General features: G+C 44.5%; 1 protein-coding gene and 1 long non-coding RNA gene across 2 annotated transcripts in view; both read right to left on the bottom strand.

The window, feature by feature from the left end:
- Positions 1-18,445, bottom strand: part of SPINT2 (serine peptidase inhibitor, Kunitz type 2) — a 30,261-nt gene extending 11,816 nt beyond the window's left edge. The window contains exon 1 of the mRNA XM_086352306.1: positions 17,984-18,445. Within this exon, the coding sequence (XP_086208432.1) occupies positions 17,984-18,089 (106 nt within the window). The 5' untranslated portion in view covers positions 18,090-18,445. The remainder of the gene's footprint in view (positions 1-17,983) is intronic.
- Positions 13,045-15,836, bottom strand: LOC147353765 (uncharacterized). The gene is made up of 2 exons (XR_015145940.1): positions 15,762-15,836; positions 13,045-13,782 (listed from the first exon to the last, which is right to left on the bottom strand). It is a non-coding gene; the product is annotated as an uncharacterized LOC147353765 (long non-coding RNA).
- Positions 18,446-21,437: the final 2,992 nt, after the last annotated feature.

The following is a 21,437-nucleotide window of genomic DNA, read 5'->3' as shown; positions in this document are numbered from 1 at the left end:
ATGATCACACACTGATCTCACGGTTTAAATTTTGGAAGCAGCCTTATTTTCAGGTTCCTTGTGTGGGGTAGGAGGGGATGGGGGTAGCTTCTTTTTTGTCCCAGGGAATTTAGAAATGTCTGTTTAAGAGAAGCTCAGTGGGTAGAGAATTTGCCTGCAGTGCAGAAGACCTGGGTTTGATCCCTGGGTCCAGAAGATCTCCTGGAGAAGGCAATGGCTACCCACTCCAGTATTCTTGCCTGGAAAATCCCATGGATAGACAAGCCTGGTGGGCTGCAGTCCAAGGGGTCATAAAGAGTCAGGCACGACTGAACGACTAACACACACACCTGCTGCACTAAAAACAGCATATATGGAAAGACATAATGTTGACAATTGCTGAAGGTGAGTGATGGTCTATGGGAGCTCATAAACCTGCTCCCACTACTTTGTGTACACTTGGAAATTCCTGTAATAAAAACAGAAAGAAGCTAATCTCTTTTTAAAATAAATTTGACCGAGTAAAAGAGCTCTAAGTAGCAGATTAGTTGGCCAAAGCTAGGTTCAACCAAGATGAAATTTAACCATACAACTACTGTGTCAAGACAGAGTACCTTCTGTGAGGAGGGAGGCTCCTTGTCAAATGGAGAAGAGTCCATTTTGTTGCATGCCTTTCCTAACTAAATTGCTTTTCAGCTTCTACAATACACAGTTTTACTCTCTAGGCTTAAGGAAATGATCTTATGAAAAAGGAGGTTGTTTTTGTTTGGTTGGTTGGTTTTGTTTCAAAGGAGAGAATGTTCCTTTAGGAAACACAGGTCACATGTTCTTCACCTCACTCCAAATCACATCGATGCATTCTCTCTTCTGTTGTACAAAGAGCCGGAAATACTTTAGTATGTAAGATGACTTCCATGACTTATCACCTTCCTTAGAAAAAGCTTCCAAAAAGTCAGAATACTATCTTTGGTAGACTCAGCTTAAAATCAAAATGCAGAGCATGGATTATTTCTTGACACCCCATTTCACTGCCTTCACTAAGCTAGATGCTGGGCACATTATGTGCACTATTTCTAACAGTCATGATAAAAACTGTGACTCATGCAGTAACACCCACCTCCCTTTACAAATGAGAACACTCTGGGCAGGTTAACCTAAGCCAGCAGCAGAGCTGGATCTGAAATCAAACTGATCTGATCAGACAGCTCAGGCACAAACTTAAGGACCCCTTCGATGGAAAGAAAGAAAAAGCCACTGTAGTGACAGGCAGTGGGAAAAACATGAAACTGAAGTTGCCTAAAAGCCAAAACATTCCTCAAGGCTTCATCACAACTGGAGGGTTCACCAAGGCCAGGCCTTCTGCTAGGTCTTTTTATGGTCACAGTGACAGGGTCACTGATAGCACCATACCAAAGAACTGCCCCAGGCCGAGGGGACTTGGCTGGACAATTTTCGGGAAGTTATTCCTTAATAACTGTTATTGTTAAGAGATGACATTTTGGTCTCAGAATAGTTTTGGAAAACAATCATGAAAAACGTGTTTCAAGTCCTATTTCAATGCTCAAAAATGTTAGTGCAAAATTAAATACGTTCTGTTAAGTTTTCAAAATGGAGGAAAAAATAGAGGGTAAAAAAGAAGAAAAAAAAACAGGGGGAAAAGCTGAGGGGCGCCAAATTTGGATACATTTGCTTCAGAATATGTAAAAATGGGAAACAGTAATACTGTCTTGGAAAAGCATCAAAAATGGTTAAAGTCACACATTATCTGAAATATGAATCTAAATTACAAAACCCTGGCAGGCATTTTGAACATTAGCTGTTACAAAATTGCCAAACAGACAGGTCTTTGTCATAGAAAACAGGTTTTTCTGGTTCTGAAGTCACTTGAGCTTTAACCAAAATAGCGAGCCAATGGCTTAGACGTGCTCTACTTCACTCTACGTGCTAGAATGACCTGCTACTACCTTCTAACAAGGACATCACAGACATTTTAAGCTCCCAGGCACTACTAACCCAACCTAATTTTACAGGCCTCAGAAGATGATATCCAATCACTCTTCAGAAATGCACAATTACAGCTGTCCCTACTCAAAAGTTTAATATATTTCAAATATTTTGAAAACTACAGAAAATGTCACAACACTGGTATACCGCATTCTCAGCTTTATGAAATTCTAACATTTTAAGGACCAAAACATGACAGAGCTGAAACCCTTGGTGCACCCCCTCACTTCAATCCCACTTGTTCTGTCTCCCCTAAATTAACAACCACTGTGAACTTAGCATTTTCTTTTATTCATGTTTTTTATACCCATTCAGAGTCAGTTTACTTACAAAACAAGAAAAAACAACTCTCCTGGGACTCTAGTCCTTGATAAGCTTTTAACTCCTGTGGGCGCTATACACTGAAAAACACCAACTTACTGCCTCACTGTTTCCTAATAAGAAAACCCTGGATCAAAAAAAAGAAAGCTCTGGATCATCTCACAAGCTCAGACCCACTCATGAAATGGTCCTTCTCTTCCCCGGATCTGTTTTCTCTACAGCAAAAAGTCAATAAACTTTTTTAAGAAGGGCCAAATAGTAAATACAGCCAGAATAGTGTGAAATCAGGCAAAACAATGGAAAAAATTATGACTGTTCCATGACCTTTAAGATAAACAAACAAACAAACAAACCTGTGGGTTATAAATGCATAGGATAAAAAATAACAAAATAATATTTATTTAGTTCACTGTAAGTTAAAACATTAGAAACTTGAGAACTGAAGTGTTAATTTTCTTTGTAAATAAGTAACTCACCAAGGGGCTTCCCTTGTGAGACCTGGGTTCAATCCCTGCATTGGGAAGATCCCCTGGAGAAGGGAAAGGCTACCCACTCCAGTATTCTGGCCTGGACAGTCCGTGGGGTCGCAAAGAGTTGGACACAACTGAGCAAGCAAAGAAACAAGCAAACTCACCAAGAGTAGTGTGAATAGTACTTGCAAAGGTCTTTAGTCATGTACGTACTGATATGAAGCCAGTTTCTTTTCAGTTCACCTGAGAGTAAGTGTCATACCTCTCTCTAGGTTTGGGTCAGCCTCTAACCTTTTATCCTTTGCTCTATCAATGCCATGAAACTGCTCTGAGAGCTGCCTGGCATTCTGTCCAAGGTTCGGCCAGCATTACTTCCACATACAGAACACCATCCTTTTTTGTCACAACTATTCTCTTCACGTCTGTGAGCTCCTCTGGCTGCACACCGGTCTTGAACGGCAGCAGTACCCACTCCCACAGCTGGCTCATCCTCTGATCACTCCATTTATGCTCAACTGGAATTTCACTTCCAGCATTATCACTTTTCTTCTTTGCTATACTTTGGTCTATTTTGGCCCAATTTCCTCTATCGACCAATCATTTTTGTAAACTGTCGCATTTTCTGTGGAGCAAGGAGATAACTCCATGCTTTGCTGTGTAGGAACTGAATAACACATGTGCAGTGACCAGGTACCACGCACGTGTGTCCATGCAAACCAAGGACTGCCTTTATCTCAAGCTTCACGGGTCACACAGTCTAACTAGTCAACTCTGTCATTACAGCGTGGAAGCAGCCTAAGGTAACATGTAAATAAGTGACCATGACTGGCATTCCAATAAAAATTGATTTCATATAATTTTTATGCCTTAAAATATTCTTGTGATCTTTTTCAACTATTAAAGGACTTCCCTCTTGATCCAGTAGTTAAGAATCTGCTTGCCAATGCAGGCTACATGGGTTTGGTCCTGTGCTGCGGCAACTACTGAAGCCCGAGGACCCCTGAACCTGTGCTCCTCAACAGAGAAAGCCCAAGTGCCACAAGGAAGAGCCGGCACAGCCCCCACCACCAAAAAAAGAGCAGAAGCCAGACTTAGTGTGCAGGCTGTATGCATGCAGTCACCATGAGCTGGAGTTTGCCAATCAGCTCTTTAGAGAGTGTTTATAAAAACACCCTGCTCAGATTTTCCACATTTACCCCTCCCCCCCGTCATGTCACAGAACTCAGCAAATCCTGTATGTGTGGTCAGAAGCTATCACATAGACTCCCAGGGCTCACATTTCTTATGACAACACACCCTTTCATCACTAAAAGCAGCTCTACTCGTTTCATGAAAGCCACTTAGAATTCAAAGGATAATGGCCAACAGGAAATGATTTGCTACAGTAATACTCGGACATGTGAAAATATTACTTTTACACCAAAAAAAATAGAAGACAGAATACACTTCACTCCTCAGTACCAAAAAGCAAACTAGGAAGAATCCATTAATTTGACTTCAAAGAACAGGGACAACTATTAGCATACCCACCAAGGGCTTGCTACCCACAAACCTACATTAGCTGAAAATTCACCACTGAATTTTCATGAACACCCTGTTCAGGCTGGTGAAGTAAGTTGTGAGACATCCACACATACTACATATATGCTGGTATAGAACTAGGGAGACAAAAGCAAAAGAATGGTTTACATGCAATATTATGATTTTTTTTTAACTTTTAATTTAGATATGTGTGTGAATATACCTTTAGGGAAAGGAGACTAAAGGAGGCAGAAGCTTTTCCAGTTTTTTTCTTTTTTTTCATCTGTATGTTTTAGGATAATTTGAGCAGTTGTGTGAATGCACAACTTATTTTCTTTCAGAGTTTTATCTGGATAGTGGATTACAGTTACCCCTTCTGTTTGCTTAAATTGTTACATTTTTCATGGTAACGAAATGAACATACTAAATAAATTCCCCAGTATCTTGAGAATAGTAATCAACTAACTGCAGATGGTGATTGCAGCCATGAAATTAAAAGACGCTTACTCCTTGGAAGGAAAGTTATGACCAACCTAGATAGCATATTCAAAAGCAGAGACATTACTTTGCCAACAAAGGTCCGTCTAGTCAAGGCTATGGTTTTTCAAGTGGTCATGTATGGATGTGAGAGTTGGACTGTGAAGAAAGCTGAGTGCCGAAGAATTGATGCTTTTGAACTGTGGTGTTGGAGAAGACTCTTGAGAGTCCCTTGGACTGCAAGGAGATCCAACCAGTCCATTCTGAAGGAGATCAGTCCTGGGTGTTCATTCGAAGGACTGATGCTAAAGCTGAAACTCCAGTACTTTGGCCACCTCATGTGAAGAGTTGACTCATTGGAAAAGACCCTGATGCTGGGAGGGATTGGGGGCAGGAGGAGAAGGGGACGACAGAGAATGAGATGGCTGGATGGCATCACTGACTCGATGGACATGAGTTTGAGTGAACTCCGGGAGTTGGTGATGTACAGGGAGGCCTGGCATGCTGCGATTCATGGGGTCAAAAAGAGTTGGACACAACTGAGCGACTGAACTGACGGATTGACCCTTCCCTGGTAGCTCAGCTGGTAAAGAATCCATCTGCAATGCAGGAGACCTCGGTTCAATTCCTGGGTTGGAAAAATCCCCTGGAGAAGGGATAGGCTACTCACTCCAGTATTCTTGGGCTTCCCTGGTGGCTCAGATGGTAAAGAATACATCTGCAATGCGGGAGACCTGGATTCTATCCCTAGGTTGGGAAGATCTCCAGGAGGAGGGCATGGTAACCCACCCTAGTAGACTTACCTGGAGAATCTCTATGGACAGAGGAGCCTGGCAGGCTACACAGTCCATGAGGTCATAAAGAGTCAGACACGACAGAGTGACTAAGCACACCAGTGTTTGGTTATGGGGCTTCCAGGTGGCACTAGTGGTAAAGAACCCACCTGCCAACGCAGGAGATGTAAGATCATCCCCTGGAGGAGGAAATGGTAACCCACTCCAGTATTCTTGCCTGGAAAATCCCATGGACAGAGGAGCTTGGAGGGCTACAGTCCATGGGGTCACTGAGTTGGACATGACTGAAGCAAATTAACACAAATTAGCACACAGTGTTTGGTTAATAGCTCATCTATGTAAATGGGGTGATCATACAATTTATCCTCCGATCAAGACACTTTTCAGAGTGAAAAGAGGTGTTCTTAACAGCCACCCTGGGAAGTACTGTGGCATAAGTTGGAACCCTCTAAGGTAAACTGAGCTGAGTAGCCAGCCTACATAGAAGGGAAGGTAGCCCCTGACCTCCAGGGGTTTACGATTAAGTTAGAGCCACAAGACTGGCTTGGACAGAAGAAGGAAAAAAAGAAAACCACACAAGGTGAACTACTACAATCACACCCTAAATTCAAAGCACTTGTAAGCCACACAGGGCACAAAGGAAATGAGGAAAAGCTCTGGTATCGGGAAGTGACACAATAAGGAAAGTCATTTGGCCAAAGTGCAGGGGACAGATTAGAAGACAGGGCCCACAGGAAGCTGTCCTGGTGAGGGACCAGTGTGTGTCGGAGCCCCTGGCTGCCTCTTACTTGCCCACTGTTTGGGGTTAGGGGTGGGGGTGGGGGCAGCTTTCCTAACCTCCCTGTACATGTATTTCCTCATTCATAATAAGGAAACAATAATACAAACAACAAAAATTTGTAAACCCCTCAATAAAGCTGGAAAATGCATAAATGCAGCATTCTTCAATTCAGCAAGCCCTGTATTCTCTGATTTAGGTCATGCTAATTAAAAAAAATTTTTTTTTCAGAGGCTTCTAAATCAGACTCTTGGGAGGCTTGATAAAGCAAAGCTCTGATTACAGACCAATCATATCTGTGACATAATTAGAAATATGTATTTGGTCTCTCCCCACCCCATGTTCCTGATAGAGAGCTCCTAAAACCCTTGGAATGTCTTGAGTGCCATATCATGTTCTATTCTAATATTCGGTTTTCTGACACAAGAACTAAAACCCCAGCAATCTCTGGAGTGGCACAATCATCTTACTGAATGCCAGTGAGATGACTAGTGGCTGGGGGTGCCCTGGAAAGTTTCAGGAACTTCAGGATAGAGGTTAAAAAAAATCCTATCATTTTGCCTTTTGAAAAGGCAAAATGATAGGATACTGAAAGAGGAACTCCCCAGGTCAGTAGGTGCCCAATATGCTACTGGAGATCAGTGGAGAAATAACTCCAGAAAGAATGAAGGGATGGAGCGAAAGCAAAAAGAATACCCAGCTGTGGATGTGACTGGTGATAGAAGCAAGGTCCGATGCTGTAAAGAGCAATATTGCATAGGAACCTGGAATGTCAGGTCCATGAATCAAGGCAAATTGGAAGTGGTCAAACAAGAGATGGCAAGGGTGAATGTCGACATTCTACGAATCAGCGAACTGAAATGGACTGGAATGGGTGAATTTAACTCAGATGACCATTATATCTACTACTGCGGGCAGGAATACCTCAGAAGAAATGGAGTAGCCATCATGGTCAACAAAAGAGTCCGAAATGCAGTACTTGGATGCAATCTCAAAAACGACAGAATGATCTCTGTTCGTTTCCAAGGCAAACCATTCAATATCACAGTAATCCAAGTCTAGGCCCCAACCAGTAATGCTGAAGAAGCTGAAGCTGAACGGTTCTATGAAGACCTACAAGACCTTTTAGAACTAACACCCAAAAAAGATGTCCTTTTCACTATAGGGGACTGGAATGCAAAAGTAGGAAGTCAAGAAACACCTGGAGTAACAGGCAAATTTGGCCTTGGAATACGGAATGAAGCAGGGCAAAGACTAATAAAGTTTTGCCAAGAAAATGCACCGGTCATAACAAACACCCTCTTCCAACAACACAAGAGAAGACTCTATACATGGACATCACCGGATGGTCAACACTGAAATCAGATTGATTATATTCTTTGCAGCCAAAGATGGAGAAGCTCTATACAGTCAGCAAAAACAAGACCAGAAGCTGACTGTGGCTCAGACCATGAACTCCTTATTGCCAAATTCAGACTTAAATTGAAGAAAGTAGGGAAAACCACTAGGTCATTCAGGTATGACCTAAATCAAATCCCTTATGATTATACAATGGAAGTGAGAAATAGATTTAAGGGCCTAGATCTGATAGATAGAGTGCCTGATGAACTATGGAATGAGGTTCGTGACATGGTACAGGAGACAGGGATCAAGACCATCCCCATGGAAAAGAAATGCAAAAAAGCAAAATGGCTGTCTGGGGAGGCCTTACAAATAGCTGTGAAAAGAAGAGAAGCGAAAAGCAAAGGAGAAAAGGAAAGATATAAACATCTGAATGCAGAGTTCCAAAGAAAAGCAAGAAGAGATAAGAAAGCCTTCTTCAGCGATCAATGCAAAGAAATAGAGGAAAACAACAGAATGGGAAAGACTAGAGATCTCTTCAAGAAAATTAGAGATACCAAAGGAACATTTCATGTAAAGATGGGCTCAATAAAGGACAGAAATGGTATGGACCTAACAGAAGCAGAATATTAAGAGATGAAAAAAAAAAAAAAAAAGAAGAGATGGCAAGTATACACAGAAGAACTGTACAAAAAAGATCTTCATGACCCAGATAATCACAATGGTGTGATCACTCACCTAGAGCCAGACATCCTGGAATGTGAAGTCAAGTGGGCCTTAGAAAGCATCACTACGAACAAAGCTAGTGGAGGTGATAGAATTCCAGTTGAGCTATTCCAAATCCTGAAAGATGATGCTGTGAAAGTGCTGTGCTCAATATGCCAGCAAATTTGGAAAACTCAGCAGTGGCCACAGGATTGGAAAAGGTCAGTTTTCATTCCAATCCCAAAGAAAGGCAATGCCAAAGAATGCTCAAACTACCACACAATTGCACTCATTTCACACGCTAGTAAAGTAATGCTTAAAATTCTCCAAGCCAGGCTTCAGCAATATGTGAACCGTGAACTTCCTGATGTTCAAGCTGGTTTTAGAAAAGGCAGAGGAACCAGAGATCAAATTGCCAACATCTGCTGGATCATGGAAAAAGCAAGAGAGATCCAGAAAAAAAAGGCTTTCTTGACTATGCCAAAGCCTTTGACTATGTGGATCACAATAAACTATGGAAAACTCTGAAAGAGACGGAAATACCAGACCACCTGATCTGCCTCTTGAGAAACCTGTATGCAGGTCAGGAAGCAACAGTTAGAACTGGACATGGAACAACAGACTGGTTCCAAATAGGAAAAGGACTACGTCAAGGCTGTATATTGTCACCCTGTTTATTTAACTTATATGCAGAGCACATCATGAGAAATGCTGGACTGGAAGAAACACAAGCTGGAATCAAGATTGCCGGGAGAAATATCAATAACCTCAGATATGCAGATGACACCACCCTTATGGCAGAAAGTGAAGGGGAACTAAAAAGCCTCTTGATGAAAGTGAAAGTGGAGAGTGAAAAAGTTGGCTTAAAGCTCAACATTCAGAAAACGAAGTTCATGGCATCTGGTCCCATCACTTCATGGGAAATAGATGCGGAAACAGTGTCAGATTTTATTTTGGGGGGCTCCAAAATCACTGCAGATGGTGACTGCAGCCATGAAATTAAAAGACACTTACTCCTTGGAAGGAAAGTTATGACCAACCTAGATAGCATATTCAAAAGCAGAGACGTTACTTTGCCAACAAAGGTCCGTCTAGTCAAGGCTATGGTTTTTCCTGTGGTCATGTATGGATGTGAGAGTTGGACTGTGAAGAAGGCTGAGCGCCGAAGAATTGATGCTTTTGCACTGTGGTGTTGGAGAAGACTCTTGAGAGTCCCTTGGACTGCAAGGAGATCCAACCAGTCCATTCTGAAGGAGATCAGCCCTGGGATTTCTTTGGAAGGAATGATGCTAAAGCTGAAACTCCAGTACTTTGGCCACCTCATGTGAAGAGTTGACTCATTGGAAAAGACTCTGATGCTGGGAGGGATTTGGGGCAAGAGGAGAAGGGGACAACAGAGGATGAGGTGGCTGGATGGCATCACTGACTCAATGGACATGAGTCTGAGTGAACTCCGGGAGTTGGTGATGGACAGGGAGGCCTGGCGTGCTGCGATTCATGGGGTTGCAAAGAGTCGGACACGACTGAGCGACTGATCTGATCTGATCTGATCAGGATAGAGGCTGGGGGAATTCCCTGGCACTCTAGTGGTGAGGGCTCCACACTTTCACTGCAGTGGGCCTGGGTTCAATCTCTGATTGGGGAACTAAGATCCCACAAGGTATATGGCACAGCACCCTGACCCCAAAAAAGGATGGGGACTGGGTGCCAGAAAAACCCAGCCTAGATTAAAGGGTTGGAACTTTCAGCCCCACCCCCTATTCTCCAGGGAGTCTCAGTTACTAATCAATCATGCCTACATGATGAAGCTTCAGTAAAATATCCCAACAGGTGGTAAACACAGCCACATGCCAGAAGGGTGGCTCACCCCAAACTCCATAAGGACAGAAGCTTGTACACTGGGGGACCCTTCCAGACCTCTGTCTTCACCTGGCTACTCATTTGTATCCTTTATAATAAACTGGTAAACGTGTTTCTCTGAGTTCTGTGGACTATTCTAGCAAACTGGATCTGAGAGGGTCATGGGAACCCTTGAACATTTCAAGTTGGTGAAACTGACAGATGACAACCTTGGGCTCTGACTGGCATCTGAAGGGAGAGGGGCAGTCTTGTGAGACTGAGTCCTTAACCTGCAGGATCTGTGCTCACTTCCAGCAGCCTCAGAATTGAGTTAAATTGCCAGACACCCGTTCTGAGTCTGCTGAGAATTGCCTGATGTGGAAAAACCCACACATCTTGTATCAGAAATATTTTCTGTAGTAGACAGGAGAGTGTTCTCTTTAAAATCCCTTCAAGATTAAGGCGAAAGCTGAGAATGTTAGCAAGAGAACCAACTTAAGGACATTATAAATATAACTCAGCCCCAGTTGAAGGCCTCTCTGTGTGACTAATACCCATTCTAGATCTAGTTAATATAAAAATGTTTTTTGACAGGTTTGTTAGCAGTTAGCAGTTTGTTTTTACTGTTGTGAAATGCACCATGTATTAGAGGCTATCTTGCAATGGCTTGTCTGGGAAAGGGCATTTGCTCAATGTAACCTGAATTCACTGGTGAGTAATAAAGCAGAGATTCCACTGGCTTTCCCTCCATCTGTCCCACTGAGATAAATTCTGTGGGCTTGCAGGTGCATCTCTTAAAAACGACTCAAATGGAAGGGACTTTTTTTGACACTGGGACCAATCATTAAGAGTGTTGTAAAAATTAAAGGCATTTTTTACTCCATTATAAATGCTTAAAACATTTGGCACAAAGCTTTGAATAAGTAGTGTATTTTTATGAAGGCCAGACTGGTGGTGACTGACAGGACAGAGAGGATACGGAAAATCAAAGTACAAACTCCAGTCAGTGAGTTGATCAAAGCAATCCAACCATCACTCTTTCCCTTTGTTTTTCTGCTGTGCAACCACCTGGCATGCCTGCCTGAAGGTATAAAATTCCTTATTTTCACCTCCAGTAAAGTCCCGCAATACTATAAATATCGGGAGATTAAGAGGTCGGAGAGAAGAAAATAAGAAAAACTATGAGTTGGTTACCTATTTTGACTTCAAGTTATCTTTTCACCAAGGAATGAGAGACTCACATTCTGTGTGAGTGAAGAGGTACTAAACACTAGGGAGGCAGATATTCACCCCTGCTTTAATTCTGCTGGGCCAAATCTCAAAGCTGACATTTATTTCACAATCAGTCTTATTTCAAGGTGATCTATAAATCCACCTGTTTTGGTTAGCTGGATAGGCTCTACATACTTGAGGACTTCTGCGTCTAGTACAGAAAGCTATTGCCACCCATGCCTTCCTCTAGGTTTGGGGGCCTGGAAGTCCTCATTGTTAGGATAAGTAATTCAGAAACTTTAAAGTGACCGCCAGGTATTTACGAGGGGAGAACATTTACAATGACATACCCAACTTACATTGTAAAACTCATAAAATCTTGTTTTAGATATCAAATCTTGGCAGTTTAGATATAAAATATTTAGATATAAAGGTTTACATTCCATAAACCATCATCACAATGCCAGCCACCACTCCTACCCTCTGTCACCTCATATTCATCACTCAAGCAAGACTATAAATTCTACCCTTACCTAAATCTGTAACTAGAATTACAGGGGTCAACCTGAATAATTTGAAACAGTAGTTTCAAAGTCTTTCATGGACTTTGAACTGTTAATTCACGGGGTTCTTAACTTTTTTAAAACCTGGGACCATTTTTCAGAAACTGATTATAGCTAATGGGCTGTCTACCTAGAACAATGTTTCCTGACCTTTTTTTCCATTATCACCCCCCACCCCCGGAGACTTTTTAGACATTTTCCCTAATCACCCCACTAACACCACAGACATATATGTAGGCCTTTAAAGGTCAAAACCTATTATACTATATATTATTCCACCCCACTTCCCGAACATGTCCTAGATTCTAAATGACTGGCCCTGGAATAAACACAAAGAATCACAGGCTTCTGAAGCCAGGGACCGAGGAGCCCACTGGTGAGATCCATGTCAAACTCTCGCCTCATTTCTAAAATGGCTTCCTAGTAACGAACAATGTGCTTCAGATAAACTTCCCAGTAACTTTAACTTCAAAGTGCCTGGGCCTCAGCATCCCTTCATTAGAGTTTTCAAAACTATCTTGTCAGAAACCAGTGAAACAATATTTGTGACCAGTATCAAAAAAGGAGGTCCATAATCCATACAGGAATGCTTCTGTGGTCATTTGTGAACTCCTTATTAGTCAGTGACCAATGGGCCATGAAAGCTTCCTGGGGTTAATTAAGTCACTTCAGTGTGACCCCTTCAGGGTTCTCTCCTGCCTCACATGAATCACAGGCTACCTCATCCCTTATTCGGCCTGTCAGCCTCAGGACATGGTAAACAGAGGTTTGGCTGCCTGGCCAACTACATGAAGACAAGCCTGAGTGTTGCGAATGACTCAGGAGACAGGTATAATGAGGAACAGGTCACAGGCTGGCTTTCTCTATTACAGGCTGACTTCTCAAATGCCAACCAGTGCAAGGGACCACTTTCCCTCAGTGGGCCTGAAGGCAACCCCTCAATGTTCTTTAAGTATTGTCAACATTTCAGCCTCAAAGGCCATGTTTTTAGCACTAAACACACCAAACCTTACCTTCCTTTTCTTCTCTTTTTAGTAGTATAGTTCTTTACTATGTTTCAGGTTTATAGCCAAGTGACTGTTTTTCAGATTCTTGTCCATTGTAGGTTATTACACGATACTGAATATCTTCAGTACCAACAGTTCCCTGGGCTATCCAGTAGGTCCTTGCTGTTTATTTTATACATAATAATGCGTATCTGTTAATCCCCAATTCCTAATTTATCTTTCCTCCCTACCTACTTTTCTTTATAGTACTCATTACCAAGTATCTATTCATGGTTTATTTATTGTATTATCTTCCTCTCATTACCATGTAACTGTCATGGATTGGGGGTGGGGGGTTGTCATCTGTTTCATTCAGTGCTTTGTTTCCAGGGCCTAAAACTGTGCCTGGTACTTGGTGGGTGTCTGTGTTGAATAAATCAGTTAATAAATATTTCAAACTGTCCTGGAACCAACCTATCTTACCTGAAAATAGAACGAGCGCTTCTATGAAGGATGAAAATAGTGTAAGATGCCACTTTGGAGACCTCTCAGCTGATCACCAACACCAGCTGCAATTTCACTCTTACCTCTCATCCTCTTTTTGACTACCCAGTTTACAACTATCCATGGGGGTGAGGAGAAGAGAAATGAGTGGTGATTAATATGCTTATTGGAGATTTACTGGAAAGTTCACTCTTTCAGTCAAAGTTCCGGAGAAACTAATTAATTCAAGAAGTTGATGCAAATGGAAGATCACGGACTCTCCTGGTGGTCCAGTAGTTAAGAATCCACCTGCCAATGCAGAGGACACGAGTTCAATCCTTGGTCCAGGAAGATCCTATATGCCATGGAGCAACAAAGTCCCCATACTCTAGAGCCCGTGCTCTGCAACAAGAGAAACCACGGCAATGAGAAGCCCCCAACTGCCACAACTAGAGAAAGCTGGGGCCCAACAGCAAAGACCCAGTGCAACCAAACATAAATAATAAAATAAAATACACAGAAGATCACTTCAAAGTGCACTGGAGGCTTTCACATGAATGCTGCCACACTTGTCTCCAGTGGAAATTCCCAAGAACAATCAACAAAGGGCTATGAGCCAAGGAACCATTAACACAAGTTCTCTTGTATAAGTTACTGGCAGTAAGAACTATATTTAACTAACCACTCCCAAAAGGAATTTTTGAGGTTCTATTCTGAAAAGGAATATATTATTTGCCCTTGTATTGATCAAAATGATATATCTGTGGGCACTCCAAGTACCAGGACTTACCATGCAGGAAGAGATAAAAATCATGCACATTTGTGGCCACCTGTTAAAGGGTGTTCCCTGAGAATAACAACACACATACACACACTGCACTGTACAATTTATAAACTATTATGTTTTATCTACCTTTGTTTACTAAATGGGGCATATTCTTAACGTGGGAGTCACAACTCAAACGCTCAGAGATACAGAGGGCAGGCCAAGTGAATAAACACTGACAGACAGCAGTCTATGTCCTTCCCAGAAGAAGTACTTGGCACTACCCCAGGGTGCTATGTGGGAACACTGTGCCAGATCTTCATATTTTTAGGCCCAGCCCCAAATCAGAATATTTCATTAAAAAATTCTCAATTCTAGAATCAAGTCACATAAAGCCTGTCTGAGGCCTCCTGGGAACAGCCAGTTTGGTGGGGTTTTTTAAAATTTTTTATTTTAAAATATTTTTGCCTGTGCCACATGGAACGTGGGATCTTAGTTTCCCAGCTGGGAATTGAACCCCAGACCCTGCATGGGAAGTGTGGGGTCTTAACCACTAGACCACCAGGGAAGTCTCAACAGCCAGTTTATTATCTGTGTGCTTCCATGGCAGACTGGCTCTCTCCCTGGATGCTACAAACACCCGGAGATGTATCAGCTGTCCCCCATCTCCATCTGCAGAGGTGTGCCTCCAAATGCCCACTACATTCCATACCCCTTCCTATCTGCCCTCTACCACCCAGTGCCTCACCAACACTGTCCGTCTCGACACCACGTGACTCTCCTACCACTTGCTTATCACCACACCAGCCCCAGACTCCCGAGTTACCCTTCATCCCCATGCATCCTGTTTTGTTGCCATCTCCCTTCCCTCAGCTCCTGGAGTCTCTGATACTTACGGGCCTATCTTCAGCAAAACCTCTCATTCCCTCAATCTCTTCTCTGAACAGTCTTACTCTAACTGAACCCAACTCACTCCTGAAGAGATAGCTTCTCTTGTGCCCTTGCAAGGGGGCACTGCTTCTATATCATTCTCCCTCCACCCTCAACACCCCAGTTATGAATCTCGTCATTAGAGTAAATCATACCCCACCCTGTGTGTCATTTGCTGACCCAGCTCACCCCCGCCCCCCGCCTTGTTTCTCCGTTGATTTTAGCTCCCTGTCATTCCCACTGTGGCTCTTACCACCATTCTTGGTGATTTCTGTATCCAGATAGGTGCCCCTCCAACCATCCTGGCCTCTTGGTTCCTAGACTTCCTCTCCTCCAATGATCTTGTCCTCCCCACAGCCGCTCCCCTAGACCCTTCCGAACCTCAGCTTCAAGGGTCTCCCTCAGTGCCGAGTGTAGTTTATCTTCCTAGTTCATTCTTTTCAAAACCTCAGGTCCAATAACTCACTGGTCCTACCACCTTTCCACTACCCCTCAGCCCCCTCATATCTTCACGTAGATTGTTCCTTGACCAACCATTATGATCACCCTCTTACACACTTCCCCTCCCTCCATTATATTCATCTGGAGGTACCTGTGCAGTTGTGTGTGTCTGGAGAAACACCTCACTCTTAGTGGATGACTTTGCTTCCTGAGAAAAATCAAAGCAATCAGAAGGTGGGCAGAGGAATAAAAACTACTTCTTGTCTCTAAATAAGCTGTTGATTCAGCTCTCATACAAACAGAACTTCAGATAAGCAAGGGCATTAGTTTACCCAGCCAGATAGAAATACTACTGAAAGGTCAGGAGGTCCAGCCAGCTACAGCAGCTGGGAAAACCATGGGAACAAGCAGAAAAGGTCTCTGTAGCCAGACCCAGCTTTGTCAATTACTAATGTGTGGCCTTAGGCAAGATCTGTATCTTCACCGCCACACCAAGTTGTTTCAAGGATTAAATAATGCATAAGTGCTCAAAGTAAGCAATAGATGTTAGCCCCAAACTCAGTTTTGACAAAAATCCCAGGCCAGGTAACTGGAAGGTATGGGTTTCCTTGACGACTCAGATGGTAAAAGAATCTAGCTAGCCTACAATGCAATAGCCCCGGGTTTGATCCCTGGGTTGGAAAGATCCCATGGAGAAGGGAATGGCTATCCACTCCAGTATCCTTGCCTGGAGAATTCCACATACTGAGGAGTATATCTAAAAAAAGTCTAGAAGAAAAGTCTAATAAATTCTAGTTCAGAGCACAAGAATGATCAACAATTGAATTCCTAATTCCCTGGAGCTGAGTCTCTCCCCACAGGCCCTCAACTCACTTTTTCCTCTCTGCCTTGGGCATAGGGAAAATAACAGTCTTCAGAAGTCACCACAGGTGATGACTTAGTGTACAAACACCAATGCTACAAACACCAATGCTTTCTCTTTCCATCCCAAATGCTGGCCTGTAAAGTCACCTGATTCCTGTCTGTTCCCCACTTGGCCTCCTCTTCCAATCTCCCACCGCCCCCCTCCAACACACCGCTACTCCAGTCGCGATGGCAGTCTTTTCCTCAAATACCACCAAGCTCATTCCAGCCTCAAGGCCTCTGTACTCCACTGCTTCCAACTGGACAATCATCCCTAAGGCCTCTGTGTCACTGCGACTTGTTCCTTCTTCACATAGAGCTCAGCTGTCACTGTCCTCAGGGAGACCTCCCCTGAGAACATGAGTTAAAGTGGCCCCCATCATCCCTGTTTGTCTGCTTCTTCCTGTTCAATTACGTCTTAGTAATTTAATACTGCAGTAAGTACTCTTTATTTAAATGCTTACTCCCTGTCTCTGTCTATCCCACTAGAGTATCAGCTCTCTAAGTGCAAGGACATGGCTTGTCTGAGTCACAAATGGTATCCCAGATCCCAGCACTGCCCCCTGACACACAGCAGGGGCTCAGGAAGTTTTGCTGAATCAACGAATTCTTCTTTCAGGAGGATTATTTTCAAAATCTGCTTGTATTTATCTGAGGAAGTAAGGTTAAACCAACACTTGTTCAAAAAGATCTTTCAGGCCGAACTTCCGCAGAGTTCAGACGTTTAAATTGGGTCTTACCCTCCACCAACCTCTAAGGACGGATTCAAGCCCACCTTCTCAATGCCAATATTCTTAAGCCAAGAGGCGCTCCATCCCCGCCCCTTGCACCCCGTGCAAGTTTTCCCTCCCAACATATTTGCTTTTCTTTTCCTTTGAATATCACTGAGAAGCACCTTTGTTCTGGGAGGCGCTCTAATGCAACTGAACCCAGAAAGATTTCTCAGGAGGCTGCGGTCCAATATCCAAAAACATAGGGTGCAGGCTTCTTCCCAGAGGCTAAAAGGCCAACAGGTCCCCTAACCCAAGCCCTGTCCTCTGGGGCTGGCCCCCCAACCGCGGGCTTTCGTGGGCGTTTTTTTTGCTGGCAGGAAGAGGCTGGTCTTCGGTTCGGTCCCTCACCTCCTTCCTGCCACAGGAAAGGCCACTGCCACTCCTTCTGGGTGAACAGCCCTAAGCCAGTCTCCTCCCTCCTCTACAGGAAACTTTTCCCAGCCCGGGCTCTGCCACCCGCCCTCGCTCCCGGGGGCTCCCGAATCTCTCAAGGTTCAATCCAGCCGGGCTGGCTCCACTACACCCGCCTAAGCTTCACCCAGTCGCCCCCAAACTTCCTCCCTCGCCAATTCCCCCTGCTCGGACCTCGCTCCGGCCCTCCTCGTTCCCCAACTTAGCCCCTCCACCTTGCCCCTAACGCCCCGCCTTCGGCCTCTCGACCCTCCACAACCCCCAGGACACCCGCCCGGGTCCTCACCGTGGACGCCACGTTCTTCGTCGGCCGCCTCAGCCCCGGAGAGGAGCAGCGATGCCAGCAGGGCGAGGAGCACCCCGCACCGCCTCGGCTCAGAGAGCTGCGCCATGACGGACTCCGCCCGGCAGCCCAGGGGAGAGGCCTCGAGCCTCTGGTCGTTGGGGTCTCGCGAGCAGGTGCGGGAAGACCCTCGCCGCGCAGGCGCACTGGAGCGCCTTGCGTTCAGGTGCGGGCGCTCGTAGGGGTCTGCGGGGCGCGCCTCTGCCCTCGCCACACGGGAAATCTCCAGGAAGCCCTTTTCTCAGTCCTTCGGTGTGCGGATACTCTGCCTCCTGTGCCCACGATGATTTTCTCTGCTCCTCACTCGCCCCGGACTCCCTCTACCCTTCAGAACCCCACCACACCCCCAGACCCTCGGTGGGCGCCAGAGGTAATGGCGCCCGCCTCGAAGCAGCTGTCGAAGGTGGAAGGCTAGGTAGGGGGCGGGACGCACCTGGTGAGGCGGGACGCGTAGAGCGCAGGCGCAGGGAGTCTGCACCTGCGCGGCCGTGCTCCTCCCTAGGCGCACCTGGACCCGCCCCTGGCGCTGAGGTAAGGGCGGGGCTTATGTTGGCTCCGCCCCGCGTGATGCCTAGCCTGGGGCGGTACGCGCAGGGGTGAGCCTTAGGGCTCTTGCTGCCCGTGGACGTCGGTTTATTGACGGTGTATTAGCACCTTCGCTCTTGAACTTGGCCTCTGGGAAATGAGGGTGCAGGCGTGCTCTTACTGGACACCTGTGGGTTTTTTGCCTAGCTTGCTTCAGCCTTCCGATGAAGGCAAGGGATTTCTTCTTTCTAAATTACAACGTTCACTAAGTGTCTCCCCAGTGTTGACCAGTCCCCGCATCACCAGACGAACAGAGCAGCAGAGTGATGACAGAAGCACGTGACAAAGTGATTATGGAGGAGACGGGGCAAACACAGGCTGAATGATCAGGGGCTGCGTGGTGGAAGACCTGGGAGCCCAGACAGGTTCCCCGTTCAGTCTGAGTGAGGGCCAGAGAGGCTCTCAGAGGAGACTATAGACCCATGAATGAACAAGAGCCCCAGACTCTGCCTTCGCGTTTCCAGTACTGAGATGAAGACAGATAATTAACCAGAGACAGATAGGTGTCAAGGGAGTGTTGGGGAAGCACAGGCAGAGTAATCAGACCTGAAAGGAGGGAAACCCAAAGGAGGCACCTGACCAGCTTAGGGGCCATGGGAGGGCTTCCTGAAAGAGGCATGTGTGAGCTGGATCTCAGGAGAATGGAATAGGGCAAGCATAGGAGTAGAGGACAGCTGATGAATAGTTAAAATAAATATATTATTAAAAGCCCCTAACAGTGCTATGAAGGAAATGAACTGGGGGCTAGGATGGAAAATAACAGTGGAGGAGGTGATTTAGATATGAACCCTGGAGGATAAGAAGAGCTGATGGACAAACATTCTAAGCAAACAGCAAATGCAACAGTCCTGAAGTAAGAAAGATGTCAGTGTGTTACAGAAGCCAGGGCCACACCCACTACTTGGCTTCCCTCCTGACATAACAGTATCTGAAGAGTCTTAACTGGGTTAACTAAGTGGTGTTTACCTTAAACAATTAAAGTTTTATGCCCGCCATCTTCTTTAATCTTGCAGTGAGGCCCAGGGACTCAAGGCCAAGAGTCTGAATGTGAGGCCCAAGATCTCTTAAACACTTGAACCCAGTCTCCCCACCACATCCCACTAAACCCAGGTTTATGCTGGAGGAGGACTGTGGTGGGAGGTGAGGCTGGAGAGGAGACACAGGCCTGTTCATTCATCCATACTTTCTTTGAACACCCACTATGAGCCAGGTAGTCTTGTAAATGCTGGAGAAGATACAGCAGTGAACAAAGCCAAATGTCCGACCTGTGGGAACTCACTTTCTCCTATTGCGAACAGTGATGTAACTAGCATATCTGACACTGAGACTGAGCCCCCTATTCTGAGTTCCCCTACCTCTTTATCCCAAACTTTATTCCCTTCTTGTCCTGCCCCTGTGCCCTTCAGGATAGAAGAGTATCAAAGAAAAGGGAACTGAAACTAAGCAGGACCCTGTTTCTTGTTTGTAGAAGAAAGCTTTGGTCTCCTAGGCCTTCCTTGAGTTCCAAAGAGTCAACTCAAAACTTACTATTTAGGGAAGTAAGGGAATGGAAACAAAGGAAACAGGCAAGAAACAACAGTTCAGTGATAAAACAGAGTCCTAGTTCCTCCTCAAGGGATATACAAACAATCTGACGCATATCTTTAAGTTTTGTTTGCAGAAACTAAGACCCCCACCCAGGTGGAGGACAATGACTAAATGCTGACCACAGGCATGTAGACCCCAGACTGGTTAGAACCAGAAGGTTGATGATTAAGATTCCTGAAACATCACCCAGTTACCTCACCACCAACCAATCAGAAGAAAGTCTATGAACTAAAACCCTCACCCCAAATGATACCTTTAAAACCCCCTCCCTGAAAGCCTTCAGCGAGATCCATCTTTTGAGCTGTGCTTCTCCCTGCATGCATGCATGCATGCTCAGTCATGTCCAGTTCTTTTCCACCCCATGGACTGTAGCCCTCCAGCCTCCTCTGTCCATGGGAGTTCCCAGGCAGGAGTACTAGAGTGGGTTGCCATTTCCTTCTCCAGGGGATCTTCCTGACCCAGGGATTGAACCCATGTCTCCTGCATTGGCAGGCAGATTCCTTACCACTGAGCCACCTGGGAAGCCTCTCCTTGCTTGCTGTCCTGCAAATAAATGCTGCACTTTTCTTTACCACAACCCAGTGTCAGTAAATTAGCTTTGCTGTGTGGCAGGCCAATAAACCTACATTCAGTTCTGTAACAGCCCCTGGGGTGAATAATTTTTTATACCTCCTCCACTCTACCAAAAAATTATTTTCAGTAGTAATCATCTAAGTATCATTATTTTATTTGTTCTTTAATTTTAAAATTAATAATCAAAATTTAATAAATTTCCACTTTAAAGATATCACTCAAATTCAGTAAAATATTTCATGTATGAATGAAAGTTTGTACTTATCAAATAAAAATATTATGTCTTACAGTTCATACTCTGATTCACTCTTTTCAATTTTTAAACACAAAAACTCCAAAAGAACATGTAAAATGACAATAGTTTCTCCATCTTTACAATCATTGTGCTATCCTTTAAATTTCTGATGTATTTAAATGCAAGACTATATAGAATCACAGAAATTGGAGACTCAAACTGTGCCTGATACAAGGCCAAATGATTCCAAATTGTTATGAACTTATTTTCAAAATGAGCACACATAGCTCAGTCTATATATGTCAGAGGTCGACAGTATACATGAGAGTTCTCCATAATAACTTTCCTTTAGACTACTGTGGCAAACAGCCCCCTATAATCCCCTCCGCTTAGATGTGAGCAGGACCTGGGACTTGA

This window comes from Bos grunniens, chromosome 18 (genome assembly GCF_055505025.1).
Source record: "Bos grunniens cultivar Pamir isolate PY7600 chromosome 18, Bosgru_T2T1.0, whole genome shotgun sequence".
NCBI classification, from domain to species: Eukaryota; Metazoa; Chordata; class Mammalia; order Artiodactyla; family Bovidae; genus Bos; species Bos grunniens.
Note: the sequence above shows the minus strand (reverse complement) of the source record. Positions and strands in the feature narration are given on the sequence as shown.